Consider the following 18,199-nt stretch of genomic DNA (forward strand, 5'->3'; position numbering starts at 1 on the left):
ACTCGACGTGCATGTGCTGGGCAGCGAGCAATCAATCACACAGCATGGTGCCTCGTGACATCGACTAGTATTGAGTCTCCGATTTGATAACGCCCATGAGCAAATTTTTCTGCCTCCTGCAGACCGCCATGAATTGCCCGTTTCGACCTCCCAATGACAGCTTCCCTGAACGCCATCCTCCCCTCGTGCTGAACCCCAGTGGGGGTCGCTGACTCAGCCAGACAAATAAAACAAATGGTATCTAAATTTGTACATACGCATAAGAACCCTAAAACAAAAGAAACATCTCATGCATGCCATGAGAAAATGACGGATGTCTGAAAACCTAGCCCCTTTCTTTTTTGACGCCCTCCCCTCCCTCGCCGGCCTCCCTCCCTCACCGCTGCCTCGGCCTGCATGAGTAGTTCAACCCCAACCTCTGCTTCCGTGTCTGGTGATCCCCTACGGCTGCCCAGTCCATCTGGGGCCGGGTGATTGGATGGGTGTGCCGCTCATCTCGACCGGACCTCCACCACCCGCTGCAGGGTGGCCGACCGGCACATCCAGTTCGTGAATGGGTGGCTGCACCGTCGACATGTGTGGTTGGAATGGCTGGAATGCTGTGTACCTGTCGTGGGCCTGCGCCTGAGCCTGGGCTTGTGTGTCTGGGGGAAGTGACAGGTGCTCCGGGGACTCCCAGTTGTAACCACTAGCTCTATTGTACGCAGCCTTCGCGGGCTCTGGCGATGGCATCCACTTCGGTTGATCTTGTGGCGGCCAGACACCTGTGTCGGGAGGGCTCACATACCCACCACTCGTGCCACTTGCCGATGGTGTAACAGACATGTGGGCTGTCTGGCTCAACGGTGGTTGCGTGTAGGAATCTGGAAGCATCGGATGTGATTCCTCGCCTTGCTTTCTCTTCTTGCGCAGCAGGAAGAAGACCACTCCAGCCACCGCAGCAACCCCAACAACCGATCCGGCTATGATGCCAGCAAGAGCTGCCGTCGGTAGCCCTTGGCTTCCTTCGTCTGCTGGTTCTGTTGAGGCCGGTGGTGATTCGGTCGAGGTAGGGGTACTTGTTGTTGAGGAGGTTGTCGTCGTGCTTGTTGGAGCAGTTGTTGTCGTTATGGATGTGCTGGTGGTTGTGGCCCCGTCCGCGAAATCCATAAACTGCTTCTCCGAGATGCCCATAGGCGTGCGTGAGTCCCTGCAAGCACCGCTCATCGTGTCATAAACTTGTTGGAGGTCATCCCTCGAAGATTGACCGAGGCAGGAGGCTGTGTTCTTGATAAAACCCCCTCCATTTTGGCAGAGGCATTCATTTGTTGTCTTAACAACACCCGTCTCGCACTTGGAGGCGTCGGCCGCCGCGTACATGCAACCCTGGGCGGTTTCGGGATAGAAGTCAAAGTTGATCGAGGCCCCCTGGACTGTCGAGGCGAGCACGAAAATGGCGAGAGCAGAGGGAAGCGTCCGCAGTTTCCCGAGACTGATCATCTTGGAGGTAGGTGGGGGTTTGTATAGAGAAAACAAAGGGTATTGATAGGCTATGGATCCGGCAGGACCATAGGCGCATAATCAGATGAAAATTCCCCGAACTATGGCAGTGACGGTAGTCGTTCATGGGTCGGGTGAGGGTGTGCTCGTTGAGGAGACGCGAGAGGCAAACAGCCTGTTGTACCAATGTTGTGTATGATGAGCACACAAAACATGAGAGACTGGGCGAAATGGAAGAGGAAGGAGAAATAAAACGGGAAGGTTCAAGTCAGCTCGACTTTTGATAGCTCAGGAGGATGTGTTCTTACCCTGCCGGGTATGGCAGGGGGTTGAGGCTGAGTTTGGCAGGCAGTACGCTCCAAATCCCAACAGCGCGGACACAAGCTGTCTCCGCCACCGCCTGTCATCTTCGCCATTGGAGCATCAAAAAACCTTTGGCAAGAAGTATGCGATTCAAGCGGGAGACTGTCGGATAATAGATCCGACAAGTTCCCAACCAACAGCTGGGAACAACACGTTGCTTCCCAAATCGTGCCGCCGGATGCCACCGTGTTCCGGCATCACTTGGTCTGTGCTTACTCGGACTGTCGCTCGGTTCGATGAAATTGGGTATCATGGATGTGATGTAATAAGTTAGTCGCGGTGGAAGTCACCGCGCGACCCTGCAATCGCGTCCAAGCAAGGCTGCGTTGAGCAAGGCAAAGAGGAATCTCAGGATTGAGGCTTGATGTCAGCTCCCGGCACTTCTTCACCACAAGCCACAGGCCAAGCCACTAAAATCGCTGGTCTGACTTTTGCTTGACCTCACTGGTCAGCCTTATGATGGCGTCGCTATTTTGGGATTTTGTGGTGGGTAGGTCAGTCTTGGAAGAGTGTTCGCCCCAACGTCAGGTCAAACCCTTTGAACGTGCTGTTGGATTTGACGGCAGGAGTTCGTCGTCCAAGCTATTTTCTGTCTGCCAAGCTGATTGAGCTTTATGCCTGAGGAAAAATGCAGGCCCTTTATGTGTTTGCATACAACACTGCCCAACAGTAGTAGGCCAAAGACATGCAGCCCAGCTCCTCCATTGCTGGTGTCTCTCCTGCTGCTATTTCTTCTTATTCGCAAGTGCCAAGTAGGGAACATCGCCATCGCTGGCAAGTGGTATCATATGTCTCGCTTGCATCCAGTCAAACGGAGCCGATCTTTTGCTTTCTTTCCATTTTCGCTGTCAATGAATTGGATAACGTGCAGTCAATCAACCCCCCAAAAAACCCCCACCTGTGTCATCCCATCTCCAATGACTGAGCTATGACGTATGATACACCAATGGCCTCGAGCGGTTTCCATTGGGGTATGGGTCAAGCTACCAAACCAAACAAACACATGCTCACCTGACACGCAACTACAAGAAGAAGACCCTGCGAGCTTTCAGTCCACCAACTTTCCAATTCCAACTACACACAGCAAGTCTCAACAACCATACCACACAACCAACAATCACAATGCCGATCGCAACCACCAACGAAGTCATCGAGAGCGCCGTGATCCGCGCGCCCCTCTCCCACGTCTGGCACTTCATCAAGCTCGCTGAGTTCCCCAAGTGGTACTCACAGATCAAGCAAGCCGAGCACATCGTCAAGGGCGTCAGCGACGAGACGGACGTGTACAAGTGGACGTTCAAGGACGGGAGCGTGGTGGAGATCAAGCAGGATGAGCACAGCGTGGGTTCAACCTCTCTTCCTCAACACGGATGGTACTGACATGTGGATGGCACAAAAGAACCTGGACCACTTCATCACCTACAGTGTCATCAACAGCGAGCCCGAGCTGAGCTACTCGAGCGTAGTCAGCACGATTCGATGCTGGCCCGTCACGTCGGGCGAGTTTGAAGAGAGCACTTTTGTGAGGTGGACTTCCAAGTTTGCGAGCGATGCTGATATTGGTGGGCTTTGAAGCTTCAAGATGGCCATGGCTGGGTGCTGACATGCATTTTAGGTGTTATCGAGGATGCCAAGTACAAGCGACGGGATGCGTTGAAGGACCTTGCGGCTGCGGCGCAGAAGATGGTGAAGGAGCATCAGAAGTAATGAGAAAATGGGAGGGATGGAAGCAAGCTTTTTGTTTGTTATTGGTCATGATTTGGGAGACGGGTTCATGGGCAGAATATGGATATGGTAAGATGTTGATGCTAGGTTCTATAGCAGAAGCCTGTAAAATCGAAATGTAATGGCATTCTTTACGACTGGATCCACAACCTGATGTTGCTCTTGAAAGTTGGAGGTTCCCGTCTGGATCTCATACACATACACGGCATGACTTGGAGGAAGATTGCTGGAGAGAACCGGCGAGGCCTGAACAGGATCACTTTTTGATCGTTGTGCCTCTGGAGTAGGCCTTGACGTATCGTCAAAGAGGTTCAAAAAGATAGTTAACACACATTAGAAGAAAGTCAATAGGCATTGAAACATGCCTAGTCTGTGAGTACAAGATAGTGAGTACGTATCGAAGAAAGATATTCAATACTTATTAAAGGATGGCGACAGGGATCACGACAGTGTTCCCATGACTTGAAGGAGAGCTCATTGACATTGGAAGACCAAGGAGATGCCGTCACCGAAAATAGCTAATAGCCTCTCAAGTCAATGCCATTGCATGCACACACCTACCCATGAACCCCGAACCTTCAATCCTCCAAAATGCCCCTTCCTGCAACCACACCCGTGCTACCGTCCCAGTGGCTACATTATCGCCGGCGACTTTAGGTTGGACCTTTTTCCACAATGCACCACGATCCCGGTTGATATCTTGCGGTCCATGTGTACCTCCTGCTTTTTGACATGGAAAATAGAGATTGATACTGGGATTGAAGACCTTTCAAGATAGCCGCCATGCCTCTAAATATAGTTAGTTGGCCTTGAATATATCTTGATTTGTATTTGATAATATTAATAGACCTTTGAAGAGAGTAGAAAGGCCTAGAAAGGATCGTCAAAGAAGTTTTTATTATCCTGCAATCCCTCAATTTTACCACTTGACCCCAGATTGCGTGCGGAAGGTCCGGATCTGAGATGGATTACCTATGGCCGAAATCACAGTCGAGCCGCTTGAAAAGCAGTCTCCTTATTTCTGCTATACTTCTGTCTGGCAGGGAATCGTCCCATAGTTACATTTGCAAAAAGACGACCCCATGCATAAAAAAAAAAAGGGAAAAAAAAAAAAGAAGTTAGGCTTCGGACACCATCGTACAACCTGAGAATATTCTCAACATCGGCTTGCTCGAGATCGTTAGGTACCTTGTGGAGGGATCCTTGGTACACATGCCATGAGGGGATTTGGCGGTCGCGAATGAAACCAAGGTGTTTGATATTGTCCACCTTCATATTCTAGGAGCTGCCCCGCTAGTCGATAGCAGGTAGAAGTCCCGCTAAATACCCCGTTCAATAAGGAGCATAAACTGGAAATGACTTGAAAATAAAATGAGAAGCGGGGCCGAGATAGCTGGGTCTTAACCGTCCCAGCACACTGTGTCGTGTAGGAGCGACAGGACCGACTACAACTCCCATGACATGTACTCGCGTTCCCTACCACTGATTGACTTCCATTTTCCTCGGATGGTATAGACGATGGCAGCACTCTTAATTGTTCCACGCCAAGGATCCTCATTGATGAGTGGTGAGTTGCTGAAGAACTTGTTGCTGATGTAGATACGCTCGTTTCTTGACGCAGCCTCGTAAAGCCTTCGGTACACTGTCGGGTGCGTGATCTGCTCCAAGCCATAGATAACAGCGTAGATCTTGATGCGGCCCGGGACCTCCGGAGGCCAGGCACTGGCCAGCGTCACCCCTGGTGGCTGCGTTTTGATATCATCCGAGGTAAGAGTCCAAACAGTATCCTCGCCAGCCTTGGAAACGAAGACCCACTTTTCGTCAGTAGGGCTGTCGCCAAAGGTGTACACAAGGCTCAGTGACTTGGGGTTCACGGGCCATGGGTCGCGAATAGGGAATGTACGGGCGTCAACGACCAGGTTTTCGACATGGGGAAAGATAAGTCTTCCCAAAAAGGTTACGTCCTGACCTCCGTAATGAGCGGCAAGTAGCCTGGGAGCTTTTTTCTCCTTGGGGGCAGGCATCTCGTTGGCATGAACAATGAGGCCGTGCTTGGCAAACAGCCGAGCAACATGGAAAACCTGAAACATGTGAGACTTGAGCAACACAATCCAACACCGGGTAATGAAGAGATAGCATACCATATTCCAGGCCTTCACGGTGCGGTCCACGCTAATTTTGACAATGACACCGCTCGCGTGGCTCTCGGGCATGACACGGCCTTCAAGGCTCTCCAAATTCCTGATGAGTGAGTCTGCGTTCGTTTTCATTTGGCTCATACCATCTAATAGTAAGTTTCATGTCAGTTGCAGTCGAATCGGTAGCGCAAATTGGATTGGCCGTATACTGACCCATCATGTTTTGTAGACAGGCCTGAGCACCTGCTATGTGCTCTGTGATGTTGTCTATCGAATGCGACAGCCCGTGAATGCGGTCCACTGAGTTGATGAGTGCAAGCTTCTGGCGATTTCCATCGCATATCTTTATGTTGTATTCGATATTTATCTTCTCAAGCTCCTGCAACGCGTCCTTCAACTCCTGTGACGAGTTGTCAAAGAACAGGTTGATCCCGAAAAGTTGACCTGACAGGGCGGGCTCGTAAACACTGCCTTATTGCCAAAAAGAAATCAGCATGAAGGGACTTACAAAAGAAATGAGTAACCTTTTTGTTTGTAACCTTGGAAGCCGCCTCACTCTGCTGCTTGGAAAGCTGCAGGAGCGAATCGCGTATCTCCTCCATCTTCTTCGAGATGGCATCATAAAGCATAAACTCCGTCACTGCGGCGTCAAGCAGCTCGATGAGACCTTTCAGACCCTTCTCGTCCTCGAGGGTTTTGTGTCCTGAACTAAATCCGGGTCAGCACGCAATCCAATGAGTGTGAATGAATCGGTGGGTGTCATTACCAAGCTGGTGACATGGTGGATTTCTTTGCATCTCTCATGCACCTCCGCACTGTTGCTCTTCAACATGTGCAGTATCTCCTTGGCATCGCGATGAGCCTGCTTGCTTCTCGGACTACTCAGCTGAATATTGGCATCGCAGATGACATCAAGCTGTTCCTTGAGCGCACCAACAAGGGTCACCACTTCGTCGGCAAAATTGGCAATTGAGTGAGCTAGACATTGATTCACCTCAGATCACGTTAGAAATCCGTGGTGAAGTAGGGAGGCGCTGATGACGAGCTGCCGTAAGTAGTGAAGGAGATGTATTGTGCACGTTAAACCTCATACTTTGAGGGGAATTGAGTGAATGTTGCGGCTGCCGGACTGGGATAGACGAGGTAGAAGAAGAGAGAAATGGGTGAGAGGAGGTAACTAAAACGGTGCTATCATGTTCGGAAAAGAAGATGAAGGTGGACGCAAAATCATTGAATGCGAGGACGGTAATAGCAGGCAGAGAAGATTAAATTGTACTAACAAAGTTCAATCATTGGGTTGATCCCGTTGGTCTGCAAGATAGCACAGTGCTGATGTATCGTAGTCAACACATCAACAATCAACTTTAGCAAGGCGCGTTAGTAATCGGAGTCTTCATGTAAGGTAATAAGTTGAGGTTGGCCACACACCTCGTAATTCCCTTTCTTGAGGTTGGTCGTGTGAAAGTCAGCAAAGGGGTACTTGGCTCGGAATTGATCTGGTGTCTTCGGGAAAACGAAAGAGGCGGCGATGTAGAGTTGGAGCTTTGTGAAAAGAGTATCATCGAGCGAGAAGCCTTGAGTGCCGTCTACATCGGCTCCTACTGTCTCCTGATACACGATTCGTATCCCAGTTTGTGTCGGCTGAGCTTGCCGAAGAAAAGTAAGAGCCTGCTCCCCAAAGGTATCCAGAGCGGCTTGAGGGGCAAGAACTTGGACGGTCGCCATATTGAGATGCAATCCAAACTGTCCTTGACAAGTGAAGCTTCGATACGGTCTGGCAGAAGCGAAGGAGCAGAGCCTTCATGTACGTCTTCTTCAAAAGTAATGCCACTTCAGCTTTCGAGGCCTTTGTCACCCATCTGTTATCATTCAGCTCATGCGAACCAGTTCTATAAGGCAAACGCCGCTGTGTCCTTTTCTTTGACTTGTGGCGTTTGATGCCGACCAACACCACCTAGCCCTTCCTGTTCAGGTAATCCGCAACTTGCAGCAAGTCACCTTCTAGGCAACCATTTTTGTTGGGATGCACTATTCTTGTTGCGGGACAGAGTTCTCGTAGGGAATTGCGTCATCACTGTCTTGTTATTTATTGGACCTTTGAGTACTAGGTACCTCCTTAGGCATATTCAAATGATGTCGTGACACGAAAAGTAAAACTCTGGAGTCAAACTTCTTTCCTCCCACAACATGTTGCTCAATTCTCCCGCAGTTGCCTTGTAAAGTACCCCCCCAGCCGATGCTTCACAAGGCTTTAGTTTGGAGGGATCATGGCTTCATACCCAATGGTTTCAAAACACGCAGGTATTTTGGATTGGAATGGTCTGGAACGCACAGCTTCTGTTGAGACTCGATGCAGCCCGATAACGATATTCGAGTCTCTTTCTCTCCCAATAGGAGCAATTTCACACCGCAAACCTACTTGAGCCAATGTCGACTTTGCCAAGTGATCTGAGGGACTTTATTAGATTAGTGCAGCTGGGGTGATGTTGATGTCGGATGGCGGATTGGTGAGGACTGCAGATAAAATGCAAGCCACTTGGGCCCAATATGGCCAGTATTAGGGCGAACCGAAAATGGTGTGGCTTGGGGGTTTGCTCTGTCGATTCGACGGCAACTGGCTACGAAAGAAGCACTTGCAGCGACTTGTTTGAAAGTAGAATAGGTAGGTTTTGAGCATACATGCGGCTGAAGAGCAGCGTCTTCTAGGCAGGCAGGCATGATGGAGGGGTGTTGAGGGGAGAGACCTGCTAGGTTCAGACAAGCAAGTACCCAGAAATGAGCAGGAGTGATATCAGGAGAGAAATGAAAAGGCAAAATATTCTTGTTCTTTAGTTTCTGACCAAAGGATTGGAAAAAGGTGGACTTTTGGTCTTGCTCGATTCTTGCCATCAATGCCTTGCCTTGCATTGCTTTTGATACAGTCCAGTGCTCTTAGAGTGTCAAGAAGCAGGATTGTCTCTTTGCATCATGAATTTCAAGATTGCGTCGGACCAAATGGTCAATGGTTTTACTCTGCAAGAGAAGACCTTTGCCAAAGACTACGCTGAAGCAGCGTATCTCGATGCGGACAGTCGTACGGTATGTGGGCTTCTGGCTCTCTTAAAGTTAATGTTTGACAGGGCTGACAGAGCGGCCAGGTTTATCTCCGCTCTCCCGTCCAGCGCCTGAACGAGTCCCTGGCAGAGGCCAACCGTCTTGTCAAAGATGCCAATTTGAATACCGCTCTTCGTCGACTTGTGGTGTACTGTGACACGCTAGAGATACCCGAAAATGTTGTCGTCGCTCATGACGACCTAGCCAACGATCTAGACCTTCGCATTTTTGCCCGCAAGTTACAGTGCCTCGGCGATGCTAAAAATGCCCTTACAATGAGTCTCTCGACCACTTCTATTCTCGACATCTTCACATATTCGTTGCCTGCTAGCTTTGGTGTCAACTTCATTTCGACCGATGGATCCTCCAGATCCAAGTCGCTTTCTATAGACCGGGATAAATGGGGCATCCAAGTGGTCTGTACGGGAGAAGACTTCTACACGGAACAATTTGAACCCTCGATGCTCGACATGTCTACAGCAGACTACCTGGACCGTTTGAGACCCGATGGAACGGTTGAAGCCGAATCTTATATCAACGACAATCTCCCACGACTTGTATACTTTCAGTTTCTCGTTGCTGCTTCGATCCTCCATACAGATCGTCAGCTTTCACTCGAGATTCTCAACTGGGTGTGTAACCTTAGCGCATCGCCGACTACAGTTAGTCTCAACATTCAAGCCTCGTCGTTACGCAATACCCTTATTCTTTCGAATACCCACAACATCTTTAATGTGCCGTCCGTCAACATCTACGCCAGCAAGCAAGTGTTGAAGTCTCGACTCATCGCGGCGAAGGCTTTCGAGGATGCGTTCCGAAGTTTCGCGGCTCAGGACACCACCACAGGTAACTTCGCAGCTCTGACAGCCAATATGCTCGCACGCAGCGAGGATGCCATTACCGAATACCAGTTTCTCGAGGCTTTGGCTCAAAAGGGGTACGAAGCGGCGGTGAACGCCAACAATGTGGCCCAAAAGCGTTTCTTGGAGAACGAAAAGTCTCTCGACACGGCCCAGAAAGATTTGAACGCTGGTATCGATGCATGGGGCAAGAAAAAGGAGCAAGAAGCCGTGGTGGGCGTATGCAAGGCCGTCGTAGACGTTTTCGGTGCGGTGGCCGCGACAGTCGCTACAGGAGGTCTTGCAGCTCCCTCAATTGGCACCGCCATCAATTCAGGCGTGGGAGGAATCAAGACGCTATCTGAGATCTTTAAAAAGCTAAAGCAGCTTTACGAGGAGATCAAGCCTGTGATTGAGTCTTTGACGAAGCTGGCTGGTGAGGTGGCCGGAGTTGTAGCGACTCTTGAGGCAGCAAAGAAACTTCGCGACGAGATTGCAGTGCAGCGTCCTGATATGGACATGGATGTGTTCAACGCGACCGCCCTGTGGGACATTTTTCGTGAGCAGGTCGATGACATGGAGAAAGCCATTGCGAGTGTCGACTGTGACGGGAAGCGAGAATACTTTCTCTCCCTCCGCAAATTGGTTGTCAATGGCAAGACCTATCTGCAAACACAGGAATACCTGTGCAGGCGTGGCGATGATCTTGCTGTCGTGCTCGTCAAGCTGCAGCGCCGCGACCAGGCCCGCCTCACTCTCTCTACTAGGACCCTGATGCAGCAAGACGCCGTGCTCGACATCTTGCGGCGTGCCATGTTCGACCGTCTCTTGTCGATTCGCTCTTTGATTTTTCTTGACTTCCAGTCGTATTCTGAGGCCTACATGTTCCATGCCCTCACACCTTATTCCCCCATCACTTTCTCGCCTGTTCAGCCAGTTGTCGATTTCCTGGACGCTGCTGCCAAACTCCAGGGCAGCGTTGTCGCCTTTGGATCACGCGTCCAGATCCAGAACCGCCGTTTTGTCATTCGCACACTTGGAAATGCTACGGACGCAACGGATTTGCGAGCGCAATTCGGTGCCGGGCAATCGGTTACGGTCTCGCTTCGCCCAGATCAAAACATCTTCAACGGCTTCAGCCGCATCCGTGTCAGTCGTGTTCGATGCTATCTTGATGGTGTGAAGACGGTTTACCCACCCACGGAGATGGACACCTTGAGGTTGTATCTCAAGACACCAGGCCGCTTTTCCGATATCGCGTTGCCTGGCGCCCGGACAGACAGGGTGTCAAATTTCGTGGGAGATGCCCGTGCTCTGCTATTTGAGTACGTTCCTCTGGATGGTTCGATTGTTTGCGACGGAGAATACAGTCAACAGAGGGACTGTACGCTTCAAACACCGCTGACCGAGTGGGAGGTTTGTATTGCACCAGGTGGCCTTGAGGTGAAGGACCTTGACCTTGAAGAGTTGACAGGGTTGAGGATGGAGTTTTGGTGTGATGTGACCTTGGGCGATTTGTGATGGTGCTCAAGTTGTGAGAGATGCTAGTAGTATTCAAAATACCAGGTAGACAACAACAACCAGCTTACATTTGGTCGGGCGATATGACGCCTTCAAGGGAGCAACATCATCTAGGAAAGGGCTATTCATCGTTTCCGCCCCCACGTCATTGTCCTTCGTTCTTTCCCAACGTCAACAATGGATATGGCAGCCGGCTAGAAATACCTTCTTGAATTGCAGCCTGGGTGACTCTTCATCCCATGTCTGGCCGTGACAAACAGGTCAGTACACCGAATCAGCCCACCACCATGAGATTACATGATGACGGACAATGTAAACTACCGGCCTTCTCCCTTCACATGCCTGAGGACAATCTCCCGTGACCACTCGGCAGCTCTCGACCAAAGCTGCAGCAGCTTCTGCCCTTTTTCCTCTCTCCACCACACATTACAAACTTCATACACTTTACAATACCACCATTCCACGCGATTCAACTCGCGGTTGAGCATCTCGACCACAACTTAATTCATTTTCAACACCCAAGACCGCAAACCATCACTATGCCCTGCCCGTATGGTTGCCACCCCTCATACGTGATGCCCGTCCAGCTTCAGCCTCAGATGTGCTGTCATGGGTATGCGTCCGACAACATGTTCGGCGCCATGAAGCAAGTATTCCATATTTCTGGCTTCCTCCTTGGCCGCATGAAGACAAGAAATAACCGCTCTAACTTACTTCTTCTACTTTCCAGCTATGCCGGAGCCTCAGCTGCCGGGGCTGCTGCTGGCGCTGCCTCTGGTGCCGCCTCGGGTGCCATATCCGGCGCTGCTGCCGGGGCTTTCGCGGGTGCTGCCGCCGGAGCGGGAGCCGCTGCTGGAGCCAACTTTGCCAACAACATGCGGCCCATGACCCCAGCTGCCATGACGATGCCAATGATGGGGTAGTAAGAACCGCTCCCATGCTGACAAGAACAAAAAATTCGAAAGTTAACTTGTATCTCCAGCAGCATGAGTGCCGGACCTGTCTCCATGGCCGCTCAGTCCTTTGTTTACACTTCTCCCGTCGGGCCCAACACGGGCATCCCGATCCAGATCACGTCCTTTTACCCCATTGGCACATTTGTTGGCCCTGGCGGACCTGTCCAGGCGCCTATGAACGGCTACGCGCCTCCGATGACCATGCCCTTTCGCCTAGCTCCTTAGACAGCTGCTGGATTTGATCAATGGAGGGAGCATGAGAGAGGGGATCTGGTTTCGAGCTAGATTTTGGAATGACCTTGCACATTGAGTGTGGGGCTAGAGGTTATGGATCTAGTTTTCTTTTGTGCAGGGACACGTTAGTTGCTTGGGTTTATAGCGTCGTCTGGTATATTCGTGAGAGGGATATGAGGAAATAACATTGTTAGTTTTGAAGGCCTCGTGGCTGTGCGGAAGTGATGTAAGTGTGAGCGTTGGTTGCAACCTCTGATCGCGAAGGAGCCAGCCGGGCAGCAAGGCTTTAGAGCGAAGTCACATGCAATCTGAGGGCATTGGCAACTCTTGAGGCTTGTGAAACCCATGTTTAAGAAGCCATCCCAACTTCGCAGCTCAACGGTGCGGGTCCTGTCGTTTGATAGAACGCGTCAACCGCGATCCTGCAAAATCGGGGAACCCTTCCAGAATCTCGGGCACGGACCAATTATCACCAGTGACAAATTCAGGGGCAAAGCACAACCCTAACCCTCCCCTCGGCATCGGGCACCATCCAACCTCCGGGCCGACCCCCAACGAGCTCGGCTTCCTTCGCCGTCGGCGGAATTAACGGCCGTCCGGCGACCAACACACAATGCTGACCTGCCTCAGCTGGCGTTTTTTCGAGATTCTGTATGGTCGGTTCGGGATGTGCGGGCGGTTGTTTAAGTTGAGTTGACAGTTGACGAGTGAGATTTGGCTTAAGTCCGATAAGCCCCGGAAACAGCGACGCGGCCTGACAGACACCCTTGCCTTCTTTGAGCTTGGCCGGGTTCGAGTTGGCAGCTGCTTAAGCATAAAACCACACCCCGCTTCTTCACCTTGGCTGTTTGAGGTGTGTTCATGATGGGTGTGGAACGGATTCTGGGTCGATATCTTGTCAATCGGTTTACATCCTCGCCGTCGAAGAGAGCATTTTTCACGTGTAACCCTGCCCGGCCGAGGTTGGTTGGGTTTTATTCGGCCTCTGCCACGAGAAGAGCAGCTATTGTTCCTGTCTCAACTGCTGTTGCCGCTGCTGCCACGATGGCTACCGCTGCGGGTGCGGTCGTGTACGAGAGTTCGGTGACGAAACCAGTCAGGGCAGGCAACCTCCCCGACGACGCAGCTTCAAATCCTCATCATGTTAAAGATGCGGGCGGGAGACATGTCAAGTTTCGGAATCCGTACCCCTCGGCGGGGGATCCAAAGCCGACGATGTTCCAGACCTTACGGGCAATCTTGACGTGAGTCTTACTACCCTCCCGTGATTATTCACCACCATTCACTCACAAAGCAACGTAGCGCCAAACTCCAAGGAAACCTCCCCACACCCGACACCTCAGCAGCCAGCATCCCTTCCTGCCCCCCATCATTCTCCCCCACAAGGGAAAACACCTCCCTCCGAGCAACCTGGCTCGGTCACGCATGCTACTACGTTGAGTTCCCCTCCGGTCTGAGGGTTCTCTTCGACCCTGTCTTTGAAGACCGCTGTGCTCCCGTGCAGTGGTTCGGGCCGAAGCGTTACACACCTCCACCGTGTAAACTAGGGGATCTACCCATTGTCGACGCGGTGGTGATCTCGCACAGTCATTATGACCATTTGAGTTATTCTTCTATCAAAGACATCCAAACCCACCATCCCAACGCCTGGTTTTTCGTCGGGTTGGGGTTGGAGAAGTGGTTCAAGGCCAGTGGGGTGGAAAAGGTGGTGGAGATGGATTGGTGGGAAGGGGTGAAGATGAGTTTGACTCCGGAGGGGGGGAAGGGACAGGGGGGGATGGAGGCGGAGATTACCTGTCTGCCGTGTCAGCATTCGAGCGGGAGGAATGGGCTTGATCATGACAAGACTCTCTGGGCGAGCTGGGGGGTTAAATCCGGGGGGAAGAGTGTTTGGTTTGGGGGTGATACAGGATATAGGAGGGTGCCGCAATTGCCGGTTACTCAATGGAAGGATCCGGCGGCGGATTACGGGCCAGAGTATGAGAGTTTGCCGAAGTGCCCGCAGTTTAAGCAGATCGGGGAGAGGATGGGCCCGTTTGATCTGGGATTGATACCCATTGGCGCGTATCATCCGAGGTGGTTGTTTAGTTGGATGCATGCGAATCCGTACGATGCGGTGGAGATCTTCAAGGACACGAAGTGCAAGAAGGCGATGGGGATACATTGGGGCACGTGGGTGCTGACGAGCGAGGAGGTGGACGAGCCGCCGAGATTGCTGAAGGATGCGTTGAAGAGGAGTGGGATACAGGAAGAGGGTGTGTTTGGGGTGTGCAAGATAGGAGAGACAAAGGAGTTTTAGTTGGTAAGGAGCTTTATGGATCAGGCATAGCTCCGTGTGTAGAATGTAGACATGTGTGGGTATACCAATTTGCTGTTTCTATGCAGCCGGAAGGAGCGTAGTTTTGTGTAGAGAAAAGATCATAAACCATGCATCTGTTCAGTCGTCTCCAGACGGCGTCTAACATCCATCGTTCTATCTATTTTGCGTATAGTCATTGTCCATTGCAGCGTATCAAGTCATCAAGCCATATCGTGCCGCATCATGCACATCAACATCATGCCAACAATATCCCCAACGCCTGCCGATGCGAGAGAGCACACAATCAAGAGGCGGCAGTCAAAACGACAACCACAAACTCTACCTCGCCGTTGCCATTCTTCAGTGGTGTCCAGTGGCTCACCACCTTCCTTGTGGCATTCTTCCCTCCTAATCCTGCCCCAGTGTGTGAAAAGACCGAGCTCAGAAAGTCGGCTCCTCTGTCCAACGTGTCGCTCAGTCTGGAGGGCTGGTAGTCCCCGCCTTTAGCGACACTGATTCCCCTTGTGTGGACCTTCTTGACAGGCGACGTTGGTCGCTGCGACGGAGGCGGCGAAGCTGTGCTTGTCGTTATGTCCAGGCTGACAGATTCGCCGGCTGCAATGGCTGAGTACACTGTGGACCGCACTTGCTTGTTGCTGATTGAGCTCATCGTGGCGGCGTTTGGTGTCAACACCGCGAAGATATCCCGTCCACTGACCAATTTGGCATCGTTCGGCTCATGAAGACCCAGCATCGACAGGGCAAAGTGGGAAGAGAAGGAGATTGTTAGCTGAGCCGCAACACCGCTGCTTGTCGATGAGCCACAATGATAGTTTGGCCGCGTGGGCTGCATTGTGCTGGTGCTTGCGGCGGTGCTGCTTGAGGTCAAAGATGGGATGTACTTCAACACGAAGAACCGCGAGTAAGGAGTGCTGTACTCTTCCTGCGGGGCTTCGGCCTTCCGAGATATGGGTGGCAGGATGGCCTTCTTTGACAACCCGCAAACCCCATTCGAGGGACTGTCTGCCCGAGGAGTGCTCGGCCAAGTTGGAATCCTGGCCCGAATAGTGCTGCCCTTCCGGGAAAACCTCTTGAAAAAGCGATTGCGAAGGGCTGCCTTTTGGTGGGTGCTGGCTGAGCTCAGGGGACGTTCAGCATCAGCATTGATGGGATTCCTCCACACCGGTTTCTCGGCTGGCCGTGGGCCTTTCCCGGACGGCTGCTGGGCTTGCTGGTGTTGCTGTTCTCCAGGGGGACCAAAGTTCAGGATACGCAAGATATCCTTGTAGTCCGACCCCATGCTCTCAGACACATTGATTTGGGCACCGAGAAAGTACCGAATCGTTCCTCCCTCAAACAACGGACACACAAATAAAAGGTTCCAAAAAGGGGTCCCATCCTTGCGGTAGTTAATGAGGAGTTCGGACGCTTCGTGCCCAGTTGAGATAGCCTCGCTTAGACGCCGTGTGGCCTCGGGGTCGGTACATATGCCCTGGAAGAATCTGCAATTCTTGTTCATGATCTCCTTGCGCCTATATCCAGACATTCGCAAAAGTGCATCCGAGGCACAGATGATGGGGTTGTCGGGCTCGAGTGGGGTTGTCAAGCAAAAGGCGTTTCCTAGACCCGGGCATGTCGACAAAAAGCCCCCAGCCGAAGACTGGCTTGTAGACAGTGAAGTCCTCATACATTCGGATAGTTGGTACTTGACAAACTCCGGGTAGAGTGTCTCGGCCAATCGTTCCTCCACTGCAGCCTTCGCCTCTCTGTAAAGTCGTTCTAGCGACGGCAATGCTGTTCGCGCGCAGTGTTTGGTGTTGTTTTTCAACCTGTTGGCTATGTCCTGTGGTAGCTCAATGGGTGTGGATGCCACCACACCGGTGAAATCTGTTGTGATCTGACTGATCAGTGTAGTCATGTTCCCAAACGCCCGGAAGTACTCATCCACTCTGATCAAAAAGTCCATGTAACTTGCTGAAGGTCCACCCTTTCTGGCAGCATATCGGCAGAGCTTGTGACCGGTTGTTGGGTTAGAGAAGGCGAGTTTGATGACGGCAGGGTCGAAGAAGTTGGGAAGCAGTTTGGCTTGGAGAATGGAGTCTTTAAGAATTATGCTAGGTTTGGGTCCGATCGGTGCATCGTCGACGCTCCCACCCTCAGTGGGACTGCCCGCTTGGGTACGACTAGAAACTGACCGTACCGAGCCATCTGAACCGTAGTCGGTGTACTGCCTGAATGCTGCTTGGTTCGTGTGCAGAGATAATCCCGAATCGCTGCGCAGTCGTGAAGGGACGTGGCTAGTCGACTGTGGCTGGGAGGGTTTGGAGGCCGGCGGTGGTGACAAAGCAGTTGCATTGGTGACACTTGATCGTGGATCGTTTGGGCAGGGCAACATCGAGCGGCAACTGCCGCGCAGGCTTTGGCCATCGCTCAGTGTCGATAGAGAGTCAAGCGTGTCCCTCTTTAATGAAAGCATTGGCGTCAAAAATACCGAGAATTTCCAGGTTGACTGGAAAGCAGTCAGCAAGACTACAACTGAAAAATGAATACAGAGATCTGGTTGACAGAGGGCCGCAGGGGCAGGTTGAACTTATCAGGGGTCATCGTTCTTGGGCAGCAATGACTCGACCGTTAATCCAATGGCGCCATGCCGGTGTCCTTGCAAAGAACGAACCAGCGAACTCTGTTGGCATCTGGTCAGCTACAAGGAACGATCAAGTGGAGAAACCGTCCGAAGCAGGCCGTTTCAGCAGATAGAGCTGCGGGTCATAGCAAACGATAGCGACCTTTCCCAAAGGACTAGAGGTCTTCCAGAATTCCACTTGGATCTTGTTCAGCTAGGAGAGATCGGGATCGTCTAAAGGTTTGGGTGACATGAACATCAACGTCTTTTAGAGACGTGTGAAGCTATATGCTAGACTTGGGCCTCGAAATTGAGCTAGTTTTTGCAAATGTTCTGTTGAGGAGCCATCTGAACGAAGCGCATGCCCATTGAGACCCAATCACCTATCGGAAATATCTGGGAGGTTGGGTATCCCAGTTGTTGAAGTATGCTGCGTCACATTGGCGGATACCAACAGACATTTGGCACTGAAGAGTTCAACGACACACCAACTGTGGTCTGTGAGATGGGAGACGTTGTCAAACTGGTTGTGGGGCACGAGGACAGCAGACGATATTGCGCGGGAGCCTGCATCGGATCGGACTGGTGGGCAGACAATATGGTGGGAATAGTTGGGGCCTGTGGTATAACTGCTGCTTTTCGACGTAAATAGGTAGTGAGGCTTGAAAGCAGAAGGAAGCACTTGTTTGTCTCCAGCTACGCCGTGGGAGGTGGGTTGACGATGCTATGCTGTCGAGTATCAGATGGAGGGCACGGATGGTTGTCAATATTATGTGGGTGGTCCACGGGTGATCAGCCAAAGACAAACACCCCTGCAGGTTCGGCAGATGTCTCTGTCGATGCCGTGCATATCGCGCTAGTTTAGCGCCCGAGGTGGGGCTTTAATCATCCTGGCAGTGTCACTGTTCCTGTTGGTGATTCCACCATCC

General features: G+C 51.7%; 7 protein-coding genes across 7 annotated transcripts; 4 read left to right on the top strand and 3 right to left on the bottom strand.

Moving 5' to 3' along the window:
- Positions 1–441: 441 nt before the first annotated feature.
- Positions 442–1,479, bottom strand: QC763_609190 (uncharacterized protein; the record flags this gene model as incomplete). Its single annotated transcript, XM_062914743.1, has 1 exon — positions 442–1,479. The coding sequence occupies one exon, from the start codon at positions 1,477–1,479 to the stop codon at positions 442–444; it is 1,038 nt and encodes a 345-aa protein (XP_062763495.1).
- A 1,249-nt stretch (positions 1,480–2,728) lies between these two features.
- QC763_609200 (uncharacterized protein) lies at positions 2,729–3,656 on the top strand. The gene is made up of 3 exons (XM_062914744.1): positions 2,729–3,183; positions 3,242–3,404; positions 3,458–3,656. Exons 1-3 carry the CDS (start codon positions 2,965–2,967, stop codon positions 3,547–3,549), a joined length of 474 nt encoding a protein of 157 aa, XP_062763496.1. The 5' UTR covers positions 2,729–2,964; the 3' UTR covers positions 3,550–3,656.
- Positions 3,657–5,012: 1,356 nt separating this feature from the next.
- Positions 5,013–5,657, bottom strand: QC763_609210 (uncharacterized protein; the record flags this gene model as incomplete). The annotated part of the gene is made up of 1 exon (XM_062914745.1): positions 5,013–5,657. The coding sequence occupies one exon, from the start codon at positions 5,655–5,657 to the stop codon at positions 5,013–5,015; it is 645 nt and encodes a 214-aa protein (XP_062763497.1).
- A 3,015-nt stretch (positions 5,658–8,672) lies between these two features.
- Positions 8,673–11,158, top strand: QC763_609220 (uncharacterized protein; the record flags this gene model as incomplete). Its single annotated transcript, XM_062914746.1, has 2 exons — positions 8,673–8,783; positions 8,834–11,158. 2 exons carry the CDS (start codon positions 8,673–8,675, stop codon positions 11,156–11,158), a joined length of 2,436 nt encoding a protein of 811 aa, XP_062763498.1.
- A 539-nt stretch (positions 11,159–11,697) lies between these two features.
- On the top strand, positions 11,698–12,549 carry QC763_609230 (uncharacterized protein; the record flags this gene model as incomplete). The annotated part of the gene is made up of 2 exons (XM_062914747.1): positions 11,698–12,080; positions 12,141–12,549. The coding sequence occupies 2 exons, from the start codon at positions 11,698–11,700 to the stop codon at positions 12,337–12,339; spliced, it is 582 nt and encodes a 193-aa protein (XP_062763499.1). The 3' UTR covers positions 12,340–12,549.
- A 342-nt stretch (positions 12,550–12,891) lies between these two features.
- Positions 12,892–15,896, top strand: QC763_609240 (uncharacterized protein). Its single transcript, XM_062914748.1, has 2 exons — positions 12,892–13,592; positions 13,651–15,896. The coding sequence occupies exons 1-2, from the start codon at positions 13,210–13,212 to the stop codon at positions 14,645–14,647; spliced, it is 1,380 nt and encodes a 459-aa protein (XP_062763500.1). The 5' UTR covers positions 12,892–13,209; the 3' UTR covers positions 14,648–15,896.
- QC763_609250 (uncharacterized protein) lies at positions 14,952–17,123 on the bottom strand (the record flags this gene model as incomplete). Its single annotated transcript, XM_062914749.1, has 1 exon — positions 14,952–17,123. The coding sequence occupies one exon, from the start codon at positions 17,121–17,123 to the stop codon at positions 14,952–14,954; it is 2,172 nt and encodes a 723-aa protein (XP_062763501.1).
- Positions 17,124–18,199: the final 1,076 nt, after the last annotated feature.

Source organism: Podospora pseudopauciseta, chromosome 6, assembly GCF_035222475.1.
Source record: "Podospora pseudopauciseta strain CBS 411.78 chromosome 6, whole genome shotgun sequence".
Taxonomy (NCBI): Eukaryota; Fungi; Ascomycota; class Sordariomycetes; order Sordariales; family Podosporaceae; genus Podospora; species Podospora pseudopauciseta.